At 44.2% G+C, this 25,589-nt stretch overlaps 1 protein-coding gene across 1 annotated transcript in view; it reads left to right on the top strand.

Moving 5' to 3' along the window:
- Positions 1 to 5,308: 5,308 nt before the first annotated feature.
- The window catches only part of SCAI (suppressor of cancer cell invasion), a 78,140-nt gene continuing 57,859 nt past the window's right edge, over positions 5,309 to 25,589 (top strand). The window contains exons 1-2 of the mRNA XM_053374389.1: positions 5,309 to 5,473; positions 7,785 to 7,871. Coding sequence (XP_053230364.1) covers positions 5,427 to 5,473; positions 7,785 to 7,871 — 134 coding nt within the window. The 5' untranslated portion in view covers positions 5,309 to 5,426. The remainder of the gene's footprint in view (positions 5,474 to 7,784; positions 7,872 to 25,589) is intronic.

Below are 25,589 nucleotides of genomic sequence, written 5' to 3'. Positions count from 1 at the left end.
GGCTCTTTACAACATAGAAATGCAAGATCATTATGATGCGGACAACACTGTGGCATGGATGCACACAAGATGTTGCACTGAGGCTGCATCTCTAGACTGCATTAATGCAACACTGCTAGTGCTCACTGTCAATGTAACCAAGGTGTTGTAGGAAAATGGGGGGGGGTGTGGCTTTTGCTGCCCAACTGCCCAAGGGACATACATCACAGGAGGCAGTCTGCAACAGAAATTTGTGTTTTTTTAAAGAAATATTTATTGAAGTTTTACAAAAACATAAATACAAAAACACATAATAAAAGAAAAAAGAAAAATAAAGATACAACATACAAAAGCAAAGAAAAAATAAGAAAAATTAAAAACAATTACATTTTTCATAACTTAAAACTCATTTGCTTGTTTCTTTGACCTCCTCACACCTCCCCTTCTTGTATTCCCATTTAAATAATCAAATCAGCAAATCCTTACCCTTTTCATTTATCTTAACTCTATATCTTAACATTTTATAACTCTATATTTTCATCCATTATCAATTCATTTTTGCATATTCTTATTAACTTTGTTGCTAATACCACTTATTTCCAATCCAACATCATTTTAACATTCATTAATTTTACAATGTTTCTGCAAATAATCTTTAAATTTCTTCCAATCTTCTTCCACCAACTCTTCTCCCAGGTCTCGGATTCTGCCAGTCATTTCCGCCAATTCCATAAAGTCCATCACTTTCCTCTGCCACTCTTCCAGGGTGGGTAGATCTTGTGTCTTCCAATACTTTGCAATAAGTATTCTTGCTGCTGTTGTTGCATACATAAAGAACGTTCTATCCTTCTTTGGCACCAATTGGCCAACTATGCCCAGGAGAAAGGCCTCTGGCTTCTTCAGAAAGGTATATTTAAATACCTTTTTCATTTCATTATAGATCATCTCCCAGAAAGCCTTAATCTTTGGGCACGTCCACCAAAGGTGAAAGAATGTACCTTCATTCTCTTTACATTTCCAACATTTGTTATCAGGCAGATGACATATTTTTGCAAGCTTGACTGGTGTCATGTACCACCTATATAACATTTTCATAATATTCTCTCTCAAGGCATTACATGCCGTAAATTTCATACTGGTGGTCCACAACTGTTCCTAGTCAGCAAACATAATGTTATGACCAATGTCTTGTGCCCATTTAATCATAGCAGATTTAACCGTTTCATCCTGCGTATTCCATTTTAACAGCAAGTTATACATTCTTGAAAGTATCTTAGTTTTGGGATCTAACAGTTCTGTTTCCAATTTTGATTTTTCCACCTGGAAGCCAATTTTTTTATCCACGTTATAGGCCTCTCTTATTTGATAAGAGAGGCCTGCAACAGAAATTTGAGTGCGGCTTCTCTCCTGGCTGCCAGGATACCTGATAATGTTTTGCTGATTGCATTACCTGGGCACATAGCCGTCAACTTTTCCCTTTTCTTGCGAGGAATCCTATTCGGAATAAGGGAATTTCCCTTAAAAAGTGGGAAACTTTGACAGCTATGCCTGGGCAGCCTGGCCATTCCTTTGTGACTGTAAATACTTTAGTTCTTGAATCCAGGTCACAAGCCCACCCTGTTCATACACAAATATGCCTTTAAGACAGGATTTGAAGGATTCTTAAGTGAAAATAACTACTGTACTGGGAAAGGTTTCTCCAAGATATCTCCTTCTTCATAGGAAATATTTAGAGTACGGTAATTTGAAAAGCCAAGATGGCTTTTGGGATTGTTCTGTGTGCAAAAATAATGTGTAATTTTCCTCAATGAATATTTCTTAAATTTGAAGGGTGAAGGATTGGTTTTCCGTGGTGTGTCTGCTATGTGTGTGTACCCAAAAAATTTAAAACAAAGACCAATGCTGCTTTCCTTTCTTATGATCCTTTAAACTGGACTTGCACTGGACAGCCTGGAAAAATAGAGAACTGTTCCTTGCCAGTCTTTCAAACAGAGGACTACCCTCTGTACAGCAGGACACACGGCTACTTTAGAGGAAGGGCTGCAGCTTGACTATACAGCAACAGCTTTGCATGCGGAAGATTCCAGGTTAAATTCTGGTGACTGATTTGTTTTCAACAGTTTTAATTCTTGTATTTTTCAATTGCTGTAACTTGCTCTGGGACCTTTTGGTGAAGCAAGGGTAAGAAATTGAATTAATCATCATCATGTCTGGCATCTGCAGTTAGGGTTAGGAGATAAACTTGCCTGAAACCCTGGACAGCTGCTGCCAGTCAGGGTAAGGGACATGTATTGTTTGTTTGTTTGTTTGTTTGTTTGTTTGTTTGTAGCAGCTCACCTTTCCTTCAAGAAGCTCCAGGTGTATACATGGCTCTCCCACTCTCTAAAATATGTTCACAACAACCCTGTGATGTAGGTTTGGCTAAGAGTTGATGACTGGCCAGTGGTTACCCAGTGAGCTTCATATTGGCCAGGTGGGGATTTCACCTCCAAGGTCCTAGTCCTTTAACCCAGGCTTTCTCAACCTTGGGTCCCTGTATGTTCTTGAATGACAACTCCCATCATCCCTGGCCATACTGGCTGGGAATGATGGGAGCTGTAGTTCAACAACATAGGAATCCAAGTTTGAGAATGGCTGTGTCTAACCACTAAACTAGGGACGCGGGTGGCGCTGTAGTCAAAACCACTGAGGTTCTTGGGCTTGCCAATCGGAATCCCCGCGACGGGGTGAGCTCCTGTTGCTCGGTCCCAGCTCCTGTCAACCTAGCAGTTCGAAAGCACATCAAAGTGAAGGTAAATGGCGTTTCTGGGCACTGCTCTGGTTTCGCCGGAACCGGCTTAGTCATGCAGGCCACATGACTCGGAAAAACTGTCTGCAGACAAATGTCAGTTCCCTCAGCCAGTAAAGCAAGATGAGCGCCGCAACCCCGAGTCGTCCATGACTGGACTTAACTGTCAGGGGTCCTTTACCTTTTAACCACTAAACTAAGCTAAATGAACCAATGGCTTGACTGACTCAGTATAAGGATTTTTTTCTACATTCCTCTGTTCCTAGTTTTTTTCTTTCTCTGTTTCCCTCTTTCTTAATGTTTGGAAGGGGACAATCTTCTGGACATGGAGATGCATTATGAATTTATTTATTTATAATAATGTTTATTAATTTTTCAAATTTTACATTTCTAATTAATCATATTTATTATACCATGGGTTCATTGACTTCCCACACCTTCCAAGATTCATTTAACTTGTCCACCATTCCTGCACATCTAAATATATCCTTCTAATTTAGTTTTCCTATCTTACATCAGTTCAAAATATTTATACTGTTGAATTACTTTAATACTGCCAGCGTTTTTAACTGTGCACAATTATTTTCAATATACTCAACAAAATTTTTATACTCCTCTTTAAATACCTGTTCTTCTTGTTCTACTTGTTAGATCTGCTAATTCTGCATATTCTATTATCTTAAGTTGCCAATCTTCCTTACTAGGGACCTCTCTCACTTTCCAATTTTGGGCTAACAAATTCTGAGCTGCTGTTGTAGCATACATGAATTACCATAAGTTCTTCTGACTCCTGGGAACAGCTGTCTGAACAATTCCTAACAGAAATGCCTCTGGTTTGGGGGGGGTTAAACATTTTTTTCATCTCATTATATATCATTTCCCAATACACTTTAACTTTTTTGCATGTCCACCACATGTGGGAGAAAGTTCCTTCTACTTCTTTGCATTTCCAACATAAGTCCGATTCCACATAATACACCTTAGCCAATCTACTCAGAGTTAAATACCATCTATGGGTAATTTTCATATAATTCTTTTTCAGTGTGTGGCATGCAGTAAATTTCAGATCATTCTTCCAAAGTTTCTGCCAGAGGTTTAAGTCTATATTATATCCTATATCCACTGCCCAGTGGGTCTTCGACACTTTAACCAGCTCATCTTTTGTTTCCCATTACAATAATAGTTATTAAAGCTATCGTTTTCCCAGTAGTGATGTATGGAAGTGAGAGCTGGACCATAAAGAAGGCTGATTGCCGAAGAATTGATGCTTTTGAATTATGGTGCTGGAGGAGACTCTTGAGAGTCCCATGGGCTGCAAGAAGATCAAACCTCTCCATTCTTAAGGAAATCAGCCCTGAGTGCTCACTGGAAGGACAGATCGTGAAGCTGAGGCTCCAGTACTTTGGCCACCTCATGAGAAGAGAAGACTCCCTGGAAAAGACCCTGATGTTGGGAAAGATTGAGGGCACAAGGAGAAGCGGACGACAGAGGATGAGATGGTTGGAGAGTGTTCTTGAGGCTACCAACATGAGTTTGACCAAACTGTGGGAGGCGGTGGAAGACAGGAGTGCCTGGCGTGCTCTGGTCCATGGGGTCACGAAGAGTTGGACACGACTAAACAACAATATTAGTTTATACATTTTGGACAATAATTTTTCCATGTTCGTCAATAGCTCTTTTTCAGATTGAGGAGCTTTGGTCCAAAAAACAATTTTTCTTATCTAATTTAAACATATCACTCCCTACTTCTCCCTACTTCTTCCAGTGGTTTTAATCTGGGATGGCTAAGGGGTCCAGGATACTCCATTCAACTTCCCCTTGGTTTTCTTCCCCCCACCAACGTGTGCATGCCTCAGCATTATCTGCCTCTGAGCATACTCACACCTCTTTGTGCTGTTTGGGGGTTCTTCTACCCCCAACCCCCAGATACTTTTTTATTCTTCTGCAAAATTTGAGGGTCCCCCCTCAAGCCTGTTCTTGTGCATGGGAGTTACGTTTCGGCTGCAAACGGACTCACACTTGGGATAACTGAGTTCACTATATTAGCATATCATGATTATAAAGATATCATATTATACTGTATATGGAAAATCCCAAATCCATCCCACTCAGCCATTCCTCCCTGCTGTTCGCAGGAATGGTCACCATCACCACCTCCATCATATACATTTATTACCCGCCCTTCACCAGCTTGTCCCAGGGCGGGTTACAACAACTTTTTTAAATATCAAAAGTTAGATATCAAAATTGAAAGGGAAAAAAAACCACCCGTTAAAACAGATTAGAAGGGTACGTTAAATCTGCCTCTCCTTTCAGAGCAACGCCTCGCTTTGCCCTCAAGATGGCGCTCTGTGACACCCCTCACCCCCCCGTCCCCCCTCCCGCTTCTGCCTTCTGAGGGCGAGAGCCTGGAGACTCAGAGGCGAGAGCGGCGGCGAGCCCAGCCAATCGGACGCTTCCTCCTGGGCCGCGAGGCCAATGAGGGCGCCGGAGTGGCGCGGCGGGGGCGGGCCGAGCGAGGCCGTGCCCAGGTTAGGCTGAGGTGGAGGCATCGCTCCCTTCCATCCGAGAGCGAGCGAGGGAGGGAGGGAGCGAGCAGCCTCCGCCGCCGCCGCTGCTGCCGCCGCTGCCGCAGCTCCATCCTCGCTCGGGAGCGCGGATGGTGAGAGGGGCGGCTCGCCAGCCCCGCACCGGCCCGGCCTCCAGGTAAGCGACGCGTGGGAGGGGCCGAAGGTGGAGCGGGTGTGGGGTTGGTTGTGAGAAGCGTCCCTTCCAGCGAGGTTTTTTTTGGCGTGTGTAAGATGGGGGCGATGGTGAGGGGCAGTGGGATTTCTGGTGCATTGGGGGCGTCTAGGTCGTCTGGACGTGGTGGGGATGAGGAGGGGAAAGGGTGGTGCGGGGGGGGGTTGGGGGAAAGGGCTTCCCGATGCCTTGAGGGTCTGCTGGGAGCTTGTGGGGCGCAGGGCGTGTGGAAGTTGGGGAGCTGAGAAAGGGAGATGGCGAGGGGTCCGAGGCATGAGAAGGGTGAGCATGGATGGACTGGGAGGGTCTGGGGCGCCGGAGTTGGGCATGAGGAGGCTGGAGGAGAGAGTGGGCATGGGGAGGGGTATTGTGGGTATGGGGAGGGCTTTGGGGGTATGGGAGGGTCATCTGATTTGAGGGGTGTTGCCTAGTGGGAGGGGGTTAGATACGTGAGAGTAAGGAGTGGAACATTATCATGAGCTGTGGACTATGTTAGGGGATTGTATGCTAACATGGGGGGCATGGGGAGGGGTCCAGAGTTACCAAAAGCTTGGGGTCTATAGAGTGAATGGCAATTGAAGGCTGATATGGGGGGGGTTGGGGCAAAAGGGGTATAGTGAGGAGTTTTGGGGTATGAGATGCGTGAGGGGCGAAGGGCTATTGGATGGGATGTGTGAATTAGGGGTTGAGTTGGTTTGCGGGCTGTGCTGAGGGTTTATATGCTGGAGGGGCTTGGCTTAGGCATGAACAGGGGTAAAGGAGTGAAGGATATGGGCAATGAGAGAGGCCTTCACCTTGAGGGGCTGAGTTATGGGGTGTCTGGAAAAATGTGGGTTGAGGTGCATGACTTGGGGGAGCATGACTTGGGGTGATGAGGTTCCTTTGAGGGGTGTTGTGTGCGCGTTAGAAGTAAAAGAGTGTGGTAGGTTAATGATTGCATTCCACTTTTTCCTATGGCCCCAGGCATAACAGGAACATTGCCCCAAAAGGGTGGCTTATGAGAGAATATGGCCCTCACATTTGGAGTCTGTCTGCAGAATTAGGAAGGGTTTGGGGTATGAAGGGATGTTGGTAGAGAAGTGATGGGTTGGAGCCTAGGGAGAATTGGGGGTTGAGGAGCCAAGGGTAGGAAGTGGGAGAAGGTACCAGAAGGGTTAGAGTTGTTTTATGGATTTGGGGTATAAAGGGTGAGTAGAGACCGAATTGAAAGGGAAGTACATTTTTAAGGGGTTGAGGCTGCCTTTGAGGTTTGTTTGGGTTGTGTAATATTGGGAATTAGAGAAGCATGAGGGTGCTGGGAAGAGTTGGGGGGTTGGGGTAGAAAGGTATGGGGGAGTGGGGCAATGTGGTTAGTTCAGAGATTTGTGGTATGAGAACTCTGGATATGGGGGAGTGGGGTTGGAAGTTGGGGGCAGAGGTGTTTGAGGTGTTAGAATAACTGTACTGTGAGGGATTTGGATTGAGAGTTTAATGTTTGGGGTGTTGCTTATAGGTGCACTGTATGTGACAGGTGGAATTTATGCAATGAATTATCCTGAATTTGGGGTGCAGAGGATATAGACAGTTTGCTTTGTAGGATGTTGTGGGAACAGGAGGCTTGGGATGGGACCATTGAAGATACAGGCTTCATGTGGATGCTGGTGGTGTTGTAAGGTGATGGTCAAGAGAAAGATTTGGGTCATAGGTATGGTTGGTGGGCTGTCGTTGACCTTGAATAGGTGTAGGATGGGTGCCAAGCTGTGGAAGATACTGCTTTAGGTGTCAGTCTCATTGGCCAAGGAACAGCTCATCTTTGGGTCAAAGGTGTGTGACATATATTGAGTGGAGGGATATTGTTGCACTGGGTGCAAGGTGAAGTGACCTATGAATAGGTGTGGGCACTGATGGGTAAAGAGCTTGGAGTCCTCAAGAGGGGGTGGCATGACTGTTACCCAGTGCCACCTGGAGCAAAGTCACTACAAAATAGGGGCAATGTTCTTGTGGGCTAGGAAAGGTGTAAGTGATCTGTTCTTTGCTTCTGTGTGTATAGGGAAGAAAAGACTCCAAATAAGGGTAACACCTGTCTCATGTGGGAGTTGTAAGATCTCCTAAGGAGAGAAGCCTTTTGCTTTGCACCCATTGATCCCCATTGCTCTCCAGTGCTTAAGATGTCTTTGAATGTAATGTTCTGTCAAACGCAGGCAAGTGTGTAAGCTGTAATTGTGGAGGTGGCTGTTGATGTGTGCTCGTCTTGGGTGGAGTGGGGTTGTCGTCCTGTCCTTGTTTGTCCCCGCAGCCCTCTGTCACTGCCTTCTCTCTCTCCCTGCCCCCGCTCCAGAACCACAGGCCTGGCAGAGAAGCCCCATCGCAGACGCAAAAGCAGGTAAGAGGATGGGCATCTCTTTCCTCCAGACCCTTCCCCAATTTAGTGCTGACAGATTCAGTAGCCTCTATTGATCTTGCTTTCCCTGTTACTGTAGTAGTGCCTTGTGTGTGTGTGTGTGTGTGTGTGTGTGTCTGTGTGTGTTTGTTTGTGTGTGTGGTGGTGGTGGGGGAGGGGCACAGAAAATATGTTTGGGATTGGTTTGAAAAATTGAACTGATAGGTGAACAGATTCTGTTTATTTTCCTGTTGCCGTTGCCCTGGAGAAGATAAAGATGGAACTGTACCCCTTGACTGGCTCTTAATTCTAAACGGGGTTGTAACTGCAGAGAGAGATTTTACTTAGTGCTAGTTACAGGAAGGTTATTAATTGCCTCACCCCTCAAATCTTGAGGAGGAATCTCTTAAGAGGGAACAATCCATCTTCTTGGATGTATGCTTCCCCCCCCCAAAAAAAACACACTCAAGGGAGTGTGTTTCTCAGTGTTTATGTACACTCATTTCTGCATCTCTCTTTGACTTAGAAGAGCCTTGTCTGGAAATGTACACTGCAGTCATATTGGCTGCACTTCCTGTTGGCTTCCCATTCTTCAGTCTAGGGTTTTAATTTCTGTACCAAAGTATCACTCCCTGGTGTGTAGCATTGGGCTTATTCCACAGGTTTTATCTGCCCCCCCCTTTTAAAATACGTGTTGTAAACAGCCTCTGGCATGTAAGACTCTTGAGTGTTCTGGAGTCTCCTTCCCCCCCTCCCCTTACCTACTGCTGGAAAAACATACCTTCCACCCCAGTTACTGAAATGACATCAGCTCCTTGCATGCATGCATGTGAATCAACACTTCCTATGTGAGCTCTCTGCTGAGCGCTGGTCTGCTGGCTGGCTGCACTCACAGACTTGCCCTTTTTGTTGGTGTCTGTATTGCTTTGCAAAAGAAGAAGAAGAGAGGCAGCTGTGGGCAATGGCTGAAAAATATTACCTGAAAAAATTGTGTGTGATGCATGCTGTTGTGAACTGTGGTAGGAAAGTCTGTTGGGCAGTGTATGCTGTGGAAAGGCTTGAGAAGTTTGCAACCCCCCTCCCCCCTAGTCTCTGCTATTTGTCAGGAGACCTTGCCTTGCATTCCTGGAGTGCTCTGCCATAGCTGAAGAGCTTTAGGTAGCAGGTTTGTGTTCCCTCCCACCCCACCGCCATTTGAGCAGGATGCTCTCTCTGTGTATCCACAAAGGTGTAGAAAGCAAAGGGAATCCCGAAGGCTTTGCAGGTGCGTGTGTGTGTGTGCGTGTGTGTGTGAGAGAGAGAGAGAGAGCACACACTGTGACTCCTCTGGAGGAGGAGGAGGCAGCAATGGGGTGGGGGGAAATGCAGTAGATGCTTTTTGAAGGTTTTATTATTAAGCAGATGTTTTGCATGGATTCCTAGCTGCCACTCTCCTTCTCTGGCTCCTTCACCTACCTCTGCTTGATGGCATTATTAATTCTACAAGTGGCTCGGGTTTCTGCATCTTATTTTCTTTCAAGTGTTTGCTGTGTAATGTTACTAGCAGTTTTCCAGCACTGTCAGGGAAGACAGCACTGAAAGGAGAATGTTAGCCTCTTTGAGACTCCTTAAAGGGAGTGAAAGGCGGGATATCAAATCCAAACTCCTCTTCTTCTTCTTCTTCTTCAGGTTGAAAATTCTCTTTGGGCAAAATTGTTAAGATTATGACTATTGGGAGCTGTGCTGTGCTGGTGCTCCAAGAACTGAGATGAACTTCCTGTAGTTTTGCAGGTGCAATTTATAGTTTTGAGGTTTGGTCCCATTTACATGTGGCCCAAGCAGAACTCCAAGAGGCCATCTTGTGAATTCTGTTGTGAGAAAACAGATTGCCCAGTGAATTACATGGGAATGCAGGCAGGTCTGTATTCTGGAGTTCTCCTAAGACACTGGGCTCTGTTTTTCTGTACCTGGTCAGGTTTCCCATTCTGAAATTTGTATATTGCCTGATGTGCAACTAATTGAGCTTTTGTACAGCCTAAGATCATAATCCTGAACTTCTGGCCATGTAGCTCACCTGCAGTGCATTATAGGATGTTGGTGGTGTGAAAAATCTCAATGGTAGAGCAATAGTTATAGAATTGTAGAGTTGGAAGGGACCCGAAGGGTCATCTAGTCCAACCCCCTGCATTGCAGGAATCTCAACTAAAGCATCCCTGACAGATGGCCATACAACCTCTGTTTAAAAACCTCTAAGGAAGGAGAGTCCACCATCTCCCGAGGGAGTCTGTTCCATTGTCAGTCAGCTTTTACTGTCATAAAGTTCTTCCTGATGTTTAATCGGAATCTTTTTTCTCGTATTTTGTAACTTCTTGAAGCCATTGATTCATGTCCTACCCTTTGGAGCTGGATAAAACAAGCTTGTTCCCTCTTCCATGTGACAACCCTTAAGATATTTGAAGATGGTTATCATATCTCCCCTCAGTCTCCTTTTATTCAGGCTAAATTTACCAATTCTTTCAACCATTCCTCATAAGGCTTTCTTTCCAGACCCTTGATCATCTGGTTGGGCTGACCAAAGCAGAATAGAGTGGTACTATCACTTGATCTGGACACTATACTTCTGTTGATGCAGTCTAGAATAGCATTAGTATTTTTTGCTGCTGCATTACACTGTTGACTTAAGCTTGTGGTCCATTAAGACTCCTAGATCTGATTCACATGTAGTACTAGTAAGCCAGAAGTGTTAGAAACTGAGATAGAAAAGCTAGGAGCCAAATGGCTCCTGGAACCTGGGTTACACGGGTAAAAGCAGAATGGCTTGTCACACCCTCCCCCAAATTGCAGCAGCACTTTCTATTTATTTTTTTGAAGCACATAAACCAATACACAATTCATATCAGTGACAGGTTGTTAATAACACATTTTTAATAGCAGTTCTTAATTTGACACCACAAACATAAATGGGGCTCAGCCTCAGCAATAGTGGCTAACCGTAAGCATTTATAAATATGTGTGTGTGTGTGAGAGAGAGAGAGAAAGAGAGAGAGAGCGCGCGCTCAATATGTGTCGCAGCTTCAGCAAGTACTGCAGTCACAGTTAAATATGCCTGTTATAACCAAACTTCTTAGAAGAACAGGCCTAACAGCACAATCCTAACCATTTTTACACTGAAATAGATCCAAGCAAATGGGGTTGGGATTTATTATTTTTGAGCAGTAGTCTCCATTCACAAGATAACTTTTTTTTTTTTTTTTGCAGGACTGCCTGTATACCTGAGCCTTTAAAATTCTGTTACATGAAAGGTTCTGGGTACCTGGAATGCCACATTTACTGTGGCAAACTAGCTGTGTAAACGTTAGTGCATTTTGCAGGCCTTCCTTTAAATATCCAGAATCTGAGAATCTCTTAAAACATTAAAAGATTAATGTAAGCACCTTCCTCCCCCTCTCCCTTGATGGGTGCCCATGTCCTCTCAAGAGTGTTTTCTTGTCCCAGCCAATGGGACAACGAGATGGGTTTAAATGTGTTAAGTTTTAAAATGCCATAATATTTCTACTAAATATTGGGGGAAGAAAGGAGGTCCCAAACCTCTTCCAAGGAGCCTTCCAGCACCTCATTATGTAGACAAGAAAGAAATGTCCACAAACAAACAAAGTAAACTTATTGTCAAATAAAGTAAGCTGAAACCTGGTGCCTCATTAACGGTGGAACAAAAGCAAAAAGAGACAGAGGGAGCAGTGGGGGTGGGTGGGCTGTATGGGAGTTTGCTTTGTCTCCTGCTTAGGATTTAAATCTCCCCTCCTGCTCCCTACCCCCAAGAGAGCTTTGCAGGTTGTTTGTTTACTTATGCAAACAGTGCCACATTGGAGACTCTTTAGCACATCAAAAGTCTTCAGGGGAGTAGCATGGAAAAGCTCAGTTGCTCTGCAGGGGAGATTTATTTCACTGGCAAACAAGGTGACAGCAAATCTCAATTTGGTTGCTAGATGGCTCTCTTGAGTCGCAAAATGACTGGCGACTAGTTAATTTCGAACAGTGTAAGCCAGGTGTCCCCCATTGTATATTTGTGCATCTGGTTCTTATTGCCTAAGTATAGAACCTTACATTTGTCTCTAATGAAATTTATTTTGTTACTTTGGGCCTAGTTCTCCAATCTGTTTAAACCATTTTGAATCTTGATTCTGTCTTCTGGGGCACTACCCTCCCAGTTTGTTGTCATTTGATGAGCACCACCTCAATTCCAAGTCATTTATAAAGATGTTGAACAATAATGGCGCCTAAAGGTGTATAATGAAGGCGCCAGGCGAACTTCGCTTGGGAGAGCATTCCACAGACGGGGAACCACTGCAGAGAAGGCACCTTGTCTACCTCCTCAAGCCTTACCAACTAAAACTAATCCAACACAACAGGACTAGATTGTGCTCCAGACAAAAGGCCCTGTACAACTTGGAAAAGCTCTGCCAGATGACATAATGAGGATGCAATGGAGGCAGCAATATATGCCTTCTTTGCTGCCTTCACTGCCACTAGGTAGGCTGTGACACCCTGCTTGACACTTTTTTTCAGGATGACGAGGAACCATTAGGGAGCACTCATTGGATTTGGTCAGACAACCAACTACAAATCCACCTAACAGTTACCTCGTCTAACCCTCATTTTACCAGCTTCCTTGCAAGAATATATGGGACTCTGTAAAAAGCCTTAATAAAGTCAAGATACATACACTGTGTCCACAGAATTCCCCTGATCCACCAAGCTTGTAACTCCCATCAAAAAAGAAAAAGAAAAAAAAAGAGTTTTGTGTGGTATGACTTGTTTTTGAGAAACCAATGCTGAATTTTCGTAATCACAGCATCCTTTTCTAAGAGCTCACAGACCAACTCTTGAATTATCTGTTCTAGGACCTTTCCTGGTATCAATGTCAATCTCATGGTTGGTAGTTACCTGAGTCTTCTTTTCTCTCCTTTTTGAAGATGGGGACAATATTTGCCTGCCTCCAGGAACAGAAACCTTCCCTGTCCTCCAGAAATTCTCAAAGATTATAAACAGAGGCTCTGATATTACATCTGCAAGCTCCTTTAGTACCCTTGGGTGCAGATCATCAGGTCCTAGAGATTTGAATTCTTTGAAAGTAGCTGGGTGTTCCCTTACCACCTCTTTTTCTTGCTTGGGCTGCAGCTCCCTTTTTACATCATTTATTCTGTTATCACCAGGTTGGGCACTGCTTTCCTTTTGGGTGAAGACAGGGGTAAAGTAGGTATTGAGCAGTTCCACCCTCACTCTGTCACCCAATAGCGTTTCTCCATCTTCCCACACAGAGGATCTACTACTTGCTTGCTCTTCCTCTTGCTTTGAATATAGCCAAAGAAACGTAGTTATTTTTAATCTGTCTTGCAAGCTTCAGTTCATTCTGAGTTTGGGCCTGCCTCACCTTCCTGCAGCTGTTGACTACTTCTGTATATTCTTCCTTTGTGATTTCTTCTTTCTTCCATTTCTTATACATGCCCTTCTTAAATCTCAGCTCATCTTTAAGCTCCTTATGCAGCCACACTGGTTTCTTTAGATGTCTCCCACTTTTCTTTTTTGTTGTAATTGTCTGCATTTGGGCCTTCAATATTTCATCCGTAAGAAAATCCCATCCATCTTGGATTCCCTATTCATTGAGTATTTCTATGGGATTTCACTCAGTGGCTCCTTAAGCCTTTTGAAATTGACCTTCCTAAAGTCCAGAGTTCATGTCTGACTACACTCAGTTTTTCCTTGCCTCTGTATCATGAAACCCAGGAGGACATGATCACTTCCTCCCAAGTTTCTTGAGTACTTCCACTTCATCAATCAGTTCCTCTCCATTGGTGAGGACCAGGTCCAAGATAGATGAACCCCTTGTTGGTACTGCCACCTTTAGGGAAATGAAATTGTCAGTGAGGCAATGAAGGAATTTGTTGGACCTCAGAGTCATATGTGATTCAGTTTTTAGATGTTGCAAGTATGTACTTTTAACATGTTTTGCAAAAATTAAACCTGGTTATTTTGAAATACTCTTGAATTTTTAAAAAAAGATTAAGAAATATATATTTTTACTTGTTCTGCTGAGTGTAGATTAGAATTCAGTCTAAGGTGTATACCAGGTGTGGGGAACCTTTGGCTCTCCAGATGTTGTTGACCTGTGGCTCAGGCAGGAGGGGTCCACCACTGGGTACTTTGCCTGGGCTCTCTCTACCCTAGAACTGTCCCAGATAGTTTTCACCCATGATAGTCTTCATCCATTGTGAGAAGGGTAGCCAGCTCGTTATATCTGGCCCTGTAGAACCAACTTATCTGACACATGACAACAAAGGAAGCTGCCTTTACTGTATAATGTGTCAAACCGTAAGTCCATCTATTTCAGTATTGTCTACACTAACTGTCATTAGCTCTCCAGGGTGTCAGACGGGGTTCTCTCCTAGCCATACCCTGAGATACCAGGGATTGAATCTATGATCTTCTGTGTGCAAATCATGTACTCTGTTGCTGCATTTCATTTAAAAATAAATCAAGATTCTACTTCTCATGGTTCTGAATACAGAGGTTGAATTAAACAGGAATGCTGGAAGCTGCCTTACACAGAGTCAGATCTTTGGTCTATCTAGCTCAGCAGTCTACACTGACTGGCAATGGCTCTCAAAAGATTTAAAACTGGGATCTCTCCAAGCTCTAACTGGATATGTCAGGATTGAATCTATTTCCTTTTGCATGACAAGCAGATGATCTATCACTAAGCTGCAAACTCTTCTTTAAACTGGCAGCCCTACAGCTTGTAAATCAACCTGTGGTTTTTTAAAAAAAACAACAACCATTCCCCATGCTTTCACAGAGAGAGGGTTAGTGCTGGTGTATTTTTTCAAAACTTTGAGAAATTCCACACTTCAGTGATACATCACTTTTGAGGTGTGTGGTATGTAATGCCTCAACCAGACCTGAGTTCGTGTATTCTGAAACAGTGAAACCTTCCTTGCTATTTGGCACCCCCCCCTTTTTTTAACAGAGCCCAAGTACTCACTCTGGGCAAACATTCAACGAGTGAAATATACTGTACTATTGTCCTGGAAAATAAAGTGGCATCCAATAATAGAGCAGCTCACCATCTTTGCCTTGGAGTCAGCAAGGAAAAGAATATTGTTGGTGTGAGGGGACTCAAATACATATGCACTTTGAGCTTCCATATTCTCAGGAAAATTGTATGTTTTGACTCCTGGAAGGAACAGCATTTGTTCTTCATTGGCATACTCGTAGCTTTCCATTCTCTAGACTTGGAAAGTTAACCTGCAAAGCCAAGAGAGAGAGAAAGAAAGGACAAACTCTCATATTCTCATTATTAATAGGCACACAGGAACATTATGGCAAGGGTATTTAGAATTTCTCTAAAGAATGTGCAAGTTTGAAACCTGTGCATCTTTTGATTTTTCTTCTTCACTGTCGTCATTTTGTACCGTTAGGACTTCTCATCTTGTTTCCGCAGCATATCACTATTGAGTGCTCTCCTCTTTCCTGTTTCCCTTTAGAAGAGGGGTGGGGAACCCTGTGCCCACCAGGGGTTCAAATATCGCCTGTAATTTCCTTCCCCAAAACACGCCCGCTTGCCCCATATTTTATGTGACATCAGGTATGAGGCAGGTGGAGCAACAGATTCCTATGTGCAACTGGGAGCCTTAAAGTGCAAAGTGCAGATTGTGCATTGGCAAAAGAAAGCAGGCTTCTGCTGCCCAGTTCCCAGGTGCCTGACAGCTGGGCTTGGTCCCTAGTGAAGGTCAACCAAATGTCAGTGGCATAGGAAACCACCCAAAGTTCTGCATAAGCGGATCTCAATGGTTGAGATGGAGCATAAGGCACCAGACTATCCTTAAGCTGCACTTGGGATGAGACAGCTCAAGATACTGAAGGGGGCTGCATTTGACCCTGGGGCTTCCAGCTGCTGACTTCCAGTGCCATCTTACTGCCGATTTTAGCAGGCAAAATCCATGAGAGTTGCTCTTAGCTCTTAGCTATCATACAGGCAGAAACTGTCACTGTTGGAGACCTAGAGTGCATTTTGTGACCCAAGATAAACCTGATTGTGTAATGCTTGGATCTTCACATCTCTGACTGTGGCATGAATGATTGGAAATGCTCTATGTTGCATCTGCTTTCAGGGGAGAGTAGTGGCAAGAGAAAACTTTTTTCGGAAGTGAGATAACTCTTCCTCCTTTATCCCCCACTGTCCCTCTGCTTGCCTTGGGTAAGTTGTTGCAAAGTGACTGACATTTGAACTGAAATATCAAGTTATTCTGGCATTTGGTTCCAGCTCCTTCTATCAGCTCTGCCAGAACTACAAAGGGTGGGATCTGCTCTTGGCAGCAGCCAAGCAAAAAGGAGCCTTGTTTTGGCAACGAAGAATTGAAGTGTGGTGTGTGTTTGTGTGTTCTTATTCCAATAAACTAAAATCTGGAAGGAGAAGAGGTGGAAGCATCCAGACGAGGAGCTAGTGAGCCAATCCTATCTGTGAGCACATTTTCTTCCTTAAGAATTTCCAGTTTTTAAAAAGGTATGTGCTGCTTCCATCTCTTTCTGGAGTAAAACCTGCTGCGGCTTTTTTCAGCAGCAAGAGTGCAGCTTTGGAACCGTCTTCTCAGGGTAATAGTGGTAGGGCAGCTGCTTTGCATCCAAAAGGTCCCAGGTTCAATTACCAGCATCTCTCCGTACGATTGGGAAAGAACCCTCTCTGAAATCCTTGAGAGCTAGTGAGTGCAGACAGTACTGAGCTAGATGGACCAAAGTCTTGACTCACTGTAAGAGTGTAAGGCAGCATTCTGCAGAACTAAAGCAGTCTTGTTTTTTGAACCATTCACTGGTGATCAAAAGTGACCAGGAATTCCATGTAGGCAAGTGAAATCAACTGCTGGTGGAGGGACAAATTGCTTCATTCCTCCTTTGCCAGCCTGCTTGAATCTCCTTTCTGGGGAGGAGAACAGCCAGCTTTGGGCTAGGTCCTGTTGGTCTGGAGTAAGAAAAGCTGTAAGCAGGCTAAATCCTTTGATTCCTCCAAGTCCACCTGCTCTTGCAAGTGATTTCAATCCCATATGGCAGCAGCAGTAATTGGGGGGGGGGGCAAACCCAAGCTTTGACATTATTTGCACTCCCAGCAGCCTATCTCCGCCTGACTCTGCCTTCTGTGGAAAATGTGTTGGGTGGTCAATTTTATTCCTCCCTCCTGCCCCCATGTCCGATTCTTAGCACCTTCTAATTGCTGGAACCCTTGACATCAGTACCACGCTGTGCTTTGGAATTCAAAGAATGGGGGGGAGTGTCAGTTCCCCTGTCTCTCAATCCTGTTATACATCAAAGGAATGCAATTGACATTATGCCTCTTCTCAAGATCCACGTCATAGAGCCAGTTTCCTCAAAACAGAGAGGTCAGAGTCCCATTCCCCCACCCAGTGGTGTTAGCTGCTCAAAAAAAGTAATAACAGGGAAACATGCACAATTCTCTGTCTCAAACCTGCCAACCATTCCTTCGCCAAACACAAATGCAGAATGGAGACTTTAAAGTCAATTCTTGTATGTCTTAAGTTTTGGTGAGATATATAGATGCCAATGGTCTCCCCACGTATTTTTATATTCCCATAAGCAGGAGATATTGGTGCTTCATGTATGAGACCTAACGGTTCCACTTCCAAGACTTAACCTTTGGCCTCTCTTCATCTCCAAGGAGATTTACCGAGGTTTATTGCAGGGGTCAGCAAACTTTTTCAGCAGGGGCTGGTCCACTGTCCCTCAGACCTTGGGGGGGCTGGACTATATTTTTTGGGGGGCTGAACAAATTCCTATGCCCCATAAATAACCCATAGATGCATTTTAGATAAAAGCACACGTTCTACTCATGTAAAAACACGCTGATTCCCAGACCATCTCCGCGGGCCAGATTTAGAATGATTGGGTCAGATCCAGCCCTGGGCCTTAGTTTGCCTTCCCATGGTTTAGTGGCACCGGGGCAGGAACATACGTACATCCTTACCTAGATGATCTGCAACATCATGGTTTTCTTAAACCTAAAAAAGAGTTGCCTGGAACATTTCAATATCTTTTCCACTTCCCAGAGATGCAAACTTTTATCAGGCTTCTAGCTGTTCCTAGTCTTGCCTTTAATCGCTGTCAGCTCCCCTTGGAATTAGGATTTCAACCATCAACACTATCTAATGAGTGAGGTCTCACTCCAGAGCTCCACCCACCCCAGGTTTTCAGCCTTAGATGAGCAAGCAAAGGATCAATTGATCAAACCCTTACTAGCAAATCTGCCAGAAAAATCTGAAGTCTCCCATATTAAATACCTTCTGGAGGATAGGTCAAATGATATTACACTGACTATGGCAAAGTTTCTCTCGGAGGTCTCAAGAATCAAAGACCATCATGCTCTAGACATAACAAAATGTCTACCTCGGTCTCTTTCGCCTGCTGGTTGGTTGTTTTAACTGTATCTTGTTTTGAATCTGTTTTATGGCAATAAAGATATTTGATTTGACTTTAGATAATTAGCAGTCTGAATCAAGAGGTATTGGTGCCTTTGATCCAGCACTCACTGAAATGGTGGGTGTCTCCATGCACCTGTCTAGAGGAAGTCCATTTGTAGAATCATAACAAACAATGACAACTGATGGCTCTTTGAGAGATTGAGGAGTTCATCTTGCAAGTCTTGGGGACTCTGGTCTCTGGCAGAAAGCTCTTGGCATCAACCTTTTGAAACTTCAAGTAGTGAAACTCTCCTTACGCCTCTTCACATTCTGTCTTCCAGTCTCACAGATGGATTGGATGCAAAAGAATGGTGGGAGGAACCAGCTGGGGAACCCCAAGGGAAGAAGGCTAAGAGCTCAGGGATTGGTGGTGGGACAATGATGGTCAAAGGGAGAAGAGAGAGAAGACTGCTACTGGTCTCCCTGGCCTCTAAAGGGCTGGTGGCAAAGCTCTGCAGAACGCTTCCCCTCCTCCCAAGTGAACAAGAGGGGAGGTGTTCTGCCACCTAGCTTTGCTGATGGGTGGGAGGAGAACTGTTCTCTTGCCCAGCGGTGTGGTGCAGCTTTGTAGCAACTTCTCCTGAAGGGAGGAGCCAATAGCAAAGCCCCACTGCTGGGGGGGGGGGAATCTGGCAGTGGGAAGTTTTGCCTCAGGTGCTGAAATGCCTAGGACCACTTTGCTATTTGGCCCTCTGGACTCTTTCTAAGCAACACCTGCTCCCTTCTCCCCAGTCTATACCCCTTCCCAGTCTTGCTTTGTTACCTACTTTGCATGACTAGAATGTGTCCCTGAACTCTGATAATGCTGCTTCCTTGCCTGGAGAACGTAGAGGGGTGTGTGATATTGTTGGCATCTACAGTATATGTTTTGAGAGACAATGGAGTGTGCCTCTGGGGGTGGTCAAACCACTGGAGAATCACAGCGCCAGCTGTGACTGTAGAAACTGGTAACTTGTAGCAGTTGCCTCCTGCATTGTTTCTGCAGTGTTAGCAACACCAATATGACCTTTCCAGAGCTTAAGCTTGGGCACTGTGTATGGAGGTTTTGGGCTGCCCAGAGGACAAGACCCACCTCTTGGCCTCACTGATGTGGTCCACAAGGAAGCAGAGCCATACACTGGGCAACTGCTGGGGGGTGTAGAAAGAAACCTACTGTACAAAGGTGAAATCAGTGTTCATGTGGGTTGAAAAGGGTTCCCTGTCTTAGAACTAGCGTCATTTATTGCTGCTTGTCTGGGAAACCAGAAACCGACCAGACCCCTCTGCCTTGCCTTGTTCTAAGGCAGGCATCCCCAAACTCGACCCTCCAGTTGTTTTGGGACTACAACTCCCATCACCCCTGACCACGGGTCCTGTTAGCTAGTGATGATGGGAGTTGTAGTCCCAAAACAGCTGGAGGGCCGAGTTTGGGGATGCCTGTTCTAAGGATAGGAATGAGGAACCTGTGGCCCTTCTGATGTTGATGGACTGCAGCATACCTAATCCCTGATCTTGATCTGTTAGCTGAAGACTGGTGGGATTTGGAGTTCAGCAGCACCTGCAAGATCACAGGCTTTCCCTCTCTGCCTTAAAACATTTCATTTCTCCTTAACCTGCATTCTGCCCCCTTTGTGTTGAGCACGGTTCATTTGAACAGCCAGAGGCGACTATGCACGGGCAAAAACAAGCAAACAAGGTTGAGTGGACGTCTTTGTATCTAAAGTATGTGAACTTGCTGCCAAAATAAATGCTACCTTGAAGTTTATGTCCCGTGAAGGAGTCCATTTCGACTTCTACTGTAAGAGCAGACCACAGTACAGTTGTACCTCGGCTCCCAAACACCTTGGGAGTCAAACATTCCGGCTCCCAAATGATCGAAAACTGGAAGTGAGTGTTTCAGTTTTTGAACATTCTTTTGGAAGCTGAACATCTGACAAGGCTTCTGCAGCTTCTGATTGACTGCAGGAGCTTCCTTCAGCCAATCAGAAGCCACAATTTGGAAGTCAAATGTTTCAGAAGTTGAACGGGCTTCCGGGACAAATTCTGTTCGACTTCCGAGGTATGACTGTATTCTGCTTTCCTGAGATGTAGAGTAGGATAGGGCAACAAATACCTTGGTGGAACAGCAAGTATTGGATGTGTCTATAATTTGTGATGGGTGGTGGTGGTGTTCACTCCAAAAAGTCCCATGTTGCCCATGTTGTGCTTTCAGGATGGTGACCAAAAAAAATAAAAATAAAAATAAAAATGAAGAGCAGTCCTAGTGGATCAGACTAAAGTGGATCAGACTGCCAATGTTGCAGTCTGGAATCAACCGTCTAGGTGACTTTACGAAGCTCATGAGCAGGGTGATAAGATTATAGTTTTCCCCTGGTCATATCTACCATCTGGTAGTCAAGGGAACACTGCCTCTAAGCACTTAGCCATGAAAACATAAATGAGAGAAAACAGTTATCATAGATTTGCACAGAAGACATGGAATAGGTTGCAAGGGAAGTGTTATGTTTCAACTGCCTTAGCCACTATTGCGTGTTATAGTAAGCCATGTAGCTTGGCTTAATAAACCAAGTGCCCAGTCACTCCTGACTGACTCTGCTTTTGTCAGAAATGAGTAAATGCACTGATAATTTCATTGTGTCCAAACCTGGGGTTGTAGTTGGTTCCTCCTTAACTAGCCCCTGTCTATTAGCTATTGGTAAACCGTAGTTTTCAGTCTTGCTAACAGTCGTAACCTACTAGAGAGAAAGTAACCACTGGTCTGGGTTTGGGTGCAGCACTAAGCTAACTCCTTTCCTCCAAGAGAAGAGTGAAGCAGGATCAGTTGGACTGAGTACATTAGCATGGAGACCTGTGCACAGTATGGTTTATTACACCAATCTTCTTGGCTCACTGTTATGTGCAAATGCAGCCATTGACAGATTAGAGGTGGTGGTGTATTGCTTTGCAGCATGTGTAAGTGGGTGAGGGGGAATGCATGGATTTGCCAACATGACTACAAACCTCCTTGCATCTAGGTCAGATATTTGATCCCCAATATAGATTCTGAGATGTATAGCCATATGTATACAGCTTTCTTGTGCAAACCATGAAAGCTCATTTAAATTGCAGAGTGGGAGGATTAGTTATATTGGTATCAAACCTGTATGTATTTGTATTATATCCTGCTTTTCCTCCATAGAACAGAGTAACTCTCTCACCTGTATGGAAGAGGTTTGGCAGAGAGGGATATACCCAAAACTATTTGGAGAGCTTTTTTAGCAGCGTAGATCTTGGAGCCTCTGAAATCATATTTGCATGGGCCTTGTTATGCTCTGGTCTGGTACAGATGAAACCCTGATTGATCTCTCTCTTAACCATGGTTGGACAGACTGTCCAGAGCTAGTTTTAATTGTGTGTCTAGCTTGAGTGAGTTTGTTCCTCCCAAAGGACTGCCTTCTGAAGAAGCAAGAATTAGACCTGTCACTCCAATGCTCTCCAGGAACTTGGCTCTTCCTAGGGATGCACTTCCTGACTGCTCAATGCAAGGGGGCAGGACTTGGCTCTGCTCTGAGTGAAACTGGCATCTTGCCACCTCATGTGCAGCAAAAGGAGTTGGCTGCCTTCCTCTGTTCTGCAACTTGGAGACAATCTGGCACAGTGAGCCTCAACTGCTGGGGTTTCTACAGTCCTGGCCAGTCAGTCTTGAGTACAAGCATAATTATTGTTTTCCATTACTATTTATTTATACAAATATTTATATATTGCCATATCATAAAACATAAAAGCAGTGTGCACCGTTAAAACAATATTTTTTTTAAAGTGCTGATAATCATTAAGGCAACTGACTGTTTCCAGATGTTCTTGTGCCTAACTGGGGGTTACTGCTTGCTAGGGCTGGGCAATGTCTGGTTTTCAACATTGTGATATATCTCCAGCTAAATATTATGATATACTGATGTATCACGATGTCTGAAATAAGGATAGAGCTATGTGGAAGCATTGACTGGCTTCAAAGTTTTTCTTGCATGGTGAGTTTTGCCTACACCTGCTCTTGTGATTCACTGCCCCCTGCAGGAAGCAGGGGAGAGTTGAGCTGGCTGAGTTAACAGGGGCTGCAGGAATTGAGAGATGCATTGGATGGCTTCACAGTGTTTTCCACATTGTGATTTTTGCATTGCACCCACCCACCCCATGATTTGCGATATATTGCCAGGTCAAAAATGATGAAACTGATATCACAAATGGACTTCAAATCGACAATATATCAATATATGGCCCAGCTCTACTGCTTGCTATTTATTTTATTTCTTATTACCATGATTTTTGTCCTGAAATTTCACTTTAGGCAAAGTCCGGTGGCTTTACTACTCCCTGGGTCTCTCCCCCCCCCCCAATTTTCCACCCTTCACACGTGCATTGGTGCATGTACACACAGAGCTCTACCTCTGGCCTCTGTTTTTTCTACTTGAAATAAACCCTTGGCACAGGACAGGAGAGATGTCCACCTCTCATTTCTTGTTATGGGAAGTTGAATTGACTTCCAGCTGCCTGTCTGGGTAATTGGGAAGTTGATCACTCAGTGACTGAATCAATGGCAACTTCAGTTTAAAAGAAAACAAAAGAAAGAAGAACTGATTAAGTTGGCGTCAAGACTGCCATAGTGATGTTGGTAGCCTTTGGCTTTTGTATGTGGACTGGACAAGAGGTTGTGAACTGTGCTGAAAGAGGAAGCAATGAGGGTGGTGGTTGGACAAATGCAGGATTAACTGATGGAGGCAGCAGCACCTCAAACATAAGTGGGAGAGGAGGTGGCATTGTCTTTCTCTGATTTGTTGCTGTTCTCCTTCAGCTAGTGGGTTGGGAGTTGAGTTGTGAGGTGGCCTTAAAAGTGAGCTGCAGCAGTTCTGTTGCCACTACCACTGCCGTCTCCTTTCCTTGGTTTAGGAGTGGAAGAGACTGAGGCTCCACCTGCACAATCCAATTTAAAGCACCATCATACCACTTTAAGCCTGGGAAGTGTAGTTTGTAAAGGATGCCAAGAGTTGTTAGGAGGCCCCTCTTCTCTTCACAGAGCTACAATTCCCAAAGTTTCTTTGGAAAAGGAATTGGTCATTTAACCTCTGAGAATTGTAACTCTGTGAGGGGAAGAGAGGTCTCCTAACAACTCTCCACATCCTTAACAAATTACATTCCCCAGGATTCTTTGGGGAAAACCATGTCTGTTTAAAGTGGTATGCTCTGCTACAGATTAATAGTGTAGAAGGGGCCAAAGGAAGTAACCAGATATCCAAGCAAAGCATGTGCATTACTGTAGAGCTGTGGTTCCTTGCTAGAGGTGGTTGTTTTCACATTGATAGACCCCTTCCCTTTTGGTGTCATTGCAACCACATCATTACTGCACTGCATCATGAGACTCAGCTGGTTCACAAAAATGCTTCTTCATGGACCTGAATGCATGCATTCCTGTTCAGGTTGGGCCTCTGAGGAGGGGGACCATCATCTCACTTCGGTCAAGCTACCAATGTGAGTCTGGAGGTGCCCTGAAACTCTGTTTGGATCTCAGAATGGAGTTCCTCTTCTTGTCTCTATGCTAGTCCCGCCCAACTTTGGTTGTTGTGAGAGAGTAGCTAATTTTAAAAATACATTCTCCTGTACACATACAATTTTCCATGTGGGTGATTAGAGGAAAATAATTATTAGGATGTTGGTTCTTTGTAATTATAACAACAGAGAGTCTCCATGACACTGTCGTGGTGGTAGCAACATCTTCGCTTCGCCAAGGAGTTAAGCAGGAAAAAGAAAAATGCTGTGCCAGTGTGGAGCTGTCTGTTGCTGTTCTATCAGTGGATTGAACTTGCTGCAGGATGGTGATGTGGTAAGAAGATGAAATGGGCTGTATGTTTGTTCTTTGAGTGACCAAATTTGAGGCCTCTTACAGTTGCTAAATCAGAAGGGGCAGTTGAAACAGTTACAACAACATCAGTAACCTCTGAAGACAGTGGACTTCTTTTTTTCTTTTTACATCGCAGAGCATTCAACAGTTGCTCCTGCCACCAGGAACGGGCAAGAGCTGCAGACTATCCAGCTGCCCAAGTGTGGAGAGAGTGCATCTTCTAGGGAACAAATACATATGGTGTCATTTGGGCATAGTTTCTTAAGTTGTGCACTTCTGGTGTGAGTAGATAAGTATTTGCCACTGAGGATGCCATGGAATATTCAAAGAAAAGCATCTGAAATAGTTGCAGCAGCAGTAACATCTATGTTGGTGGCGGGAATTTCAAGTCCTATGAGCTAAATGCAATGCCTCAGACTTTTCCATATAGCCCTTGGAAGTCTCTGGAATGCCTCTTTAGGATTCCTCTTTTAACATCTGGCTGAAGCATTCTACACTTGATTTTCTACTTGATTGCCCTTCACCTCTTTCATCAATTGCTCTGTGTTTTACAAATGCAAACCAAATCCCAGGTAGACACGTCTGCACCTTTCACTGGTTCTTGCTCTGAAAGCAAGCTGCAGTATAACTGTAAATCTCCCTTGACCTGTTCTCATTCCCCCTTGCCATTTAAACACTGTGGGGGTCTTAAGAGCTCTGTCAAGGACCCTTGATAGGATTAGCCTCTCCTGTATAGTAATGTTGAGTCCAAATCATGTTGCTATATACTGGAGCAATTTATGGGTGAGGGAGAGAGAAACCAGCTAGTGTAACATGCATATGGAATAAAAGGAGTGGTGCCTGTAATTATATCCTTCCGCCCAACTGTCTTTCTCAGCATGTCAGGATTGAAATGCTGGCAGTTTCAGTAAATGCAGAGAGACCTTCCCTTTGGTCACTTTGTCATAGGTGAAATGTATTGAGGTTCAGTTAGGTTTATGGGGGGCAGTTTCTTTCTTTAAAAAGACCCAATGAAGCTTCATATATTTCTTAGCTCATATCTGCACTGCAGTTTAATCCTGGTTGATCTCATTGCTTTGCCTGGTTTGTTTATTTATTAACAAAACTTCATTGGTTTTTATACAGATATAAATATAAATACAGGAACCATTAAGCACCATCTAGCAGTACATCTAATGGTGTTTGTTTTATCCATTGACTCTAGACATAAATGTTCGCATTCAGCATTCAAACATATTACTTTTTTATTTTATATTTCAGTCTGGTTCTTCTAATTTTGATCTATTGTTGGTCATGCTGTGGTCAGTAAGAAGCCTACTAGTTCTCTGTGGTGCAGGGTGGAGTTGAATTCAGTGTCCAAAGATAGTA

This window comes from Podarcis raffonei, chromosome Z, assembly GCF_027172205.1.
Source record: "Podarcis raffonei isolate rPodRaf1 chromosome Z, rPodRaf1.pri, whole genome shotgun sequence".
NCBI classification, from domain to species: domain Eukaryota; kingdom Metazoa; phylum Chordata; class Lepidosauria; order Squamata; family Lacertidae; genus Podarcis; species Podarcis raffonei.
This window is presented reverse-complemented; position numbering and strand designations above follow the sequence as displayed.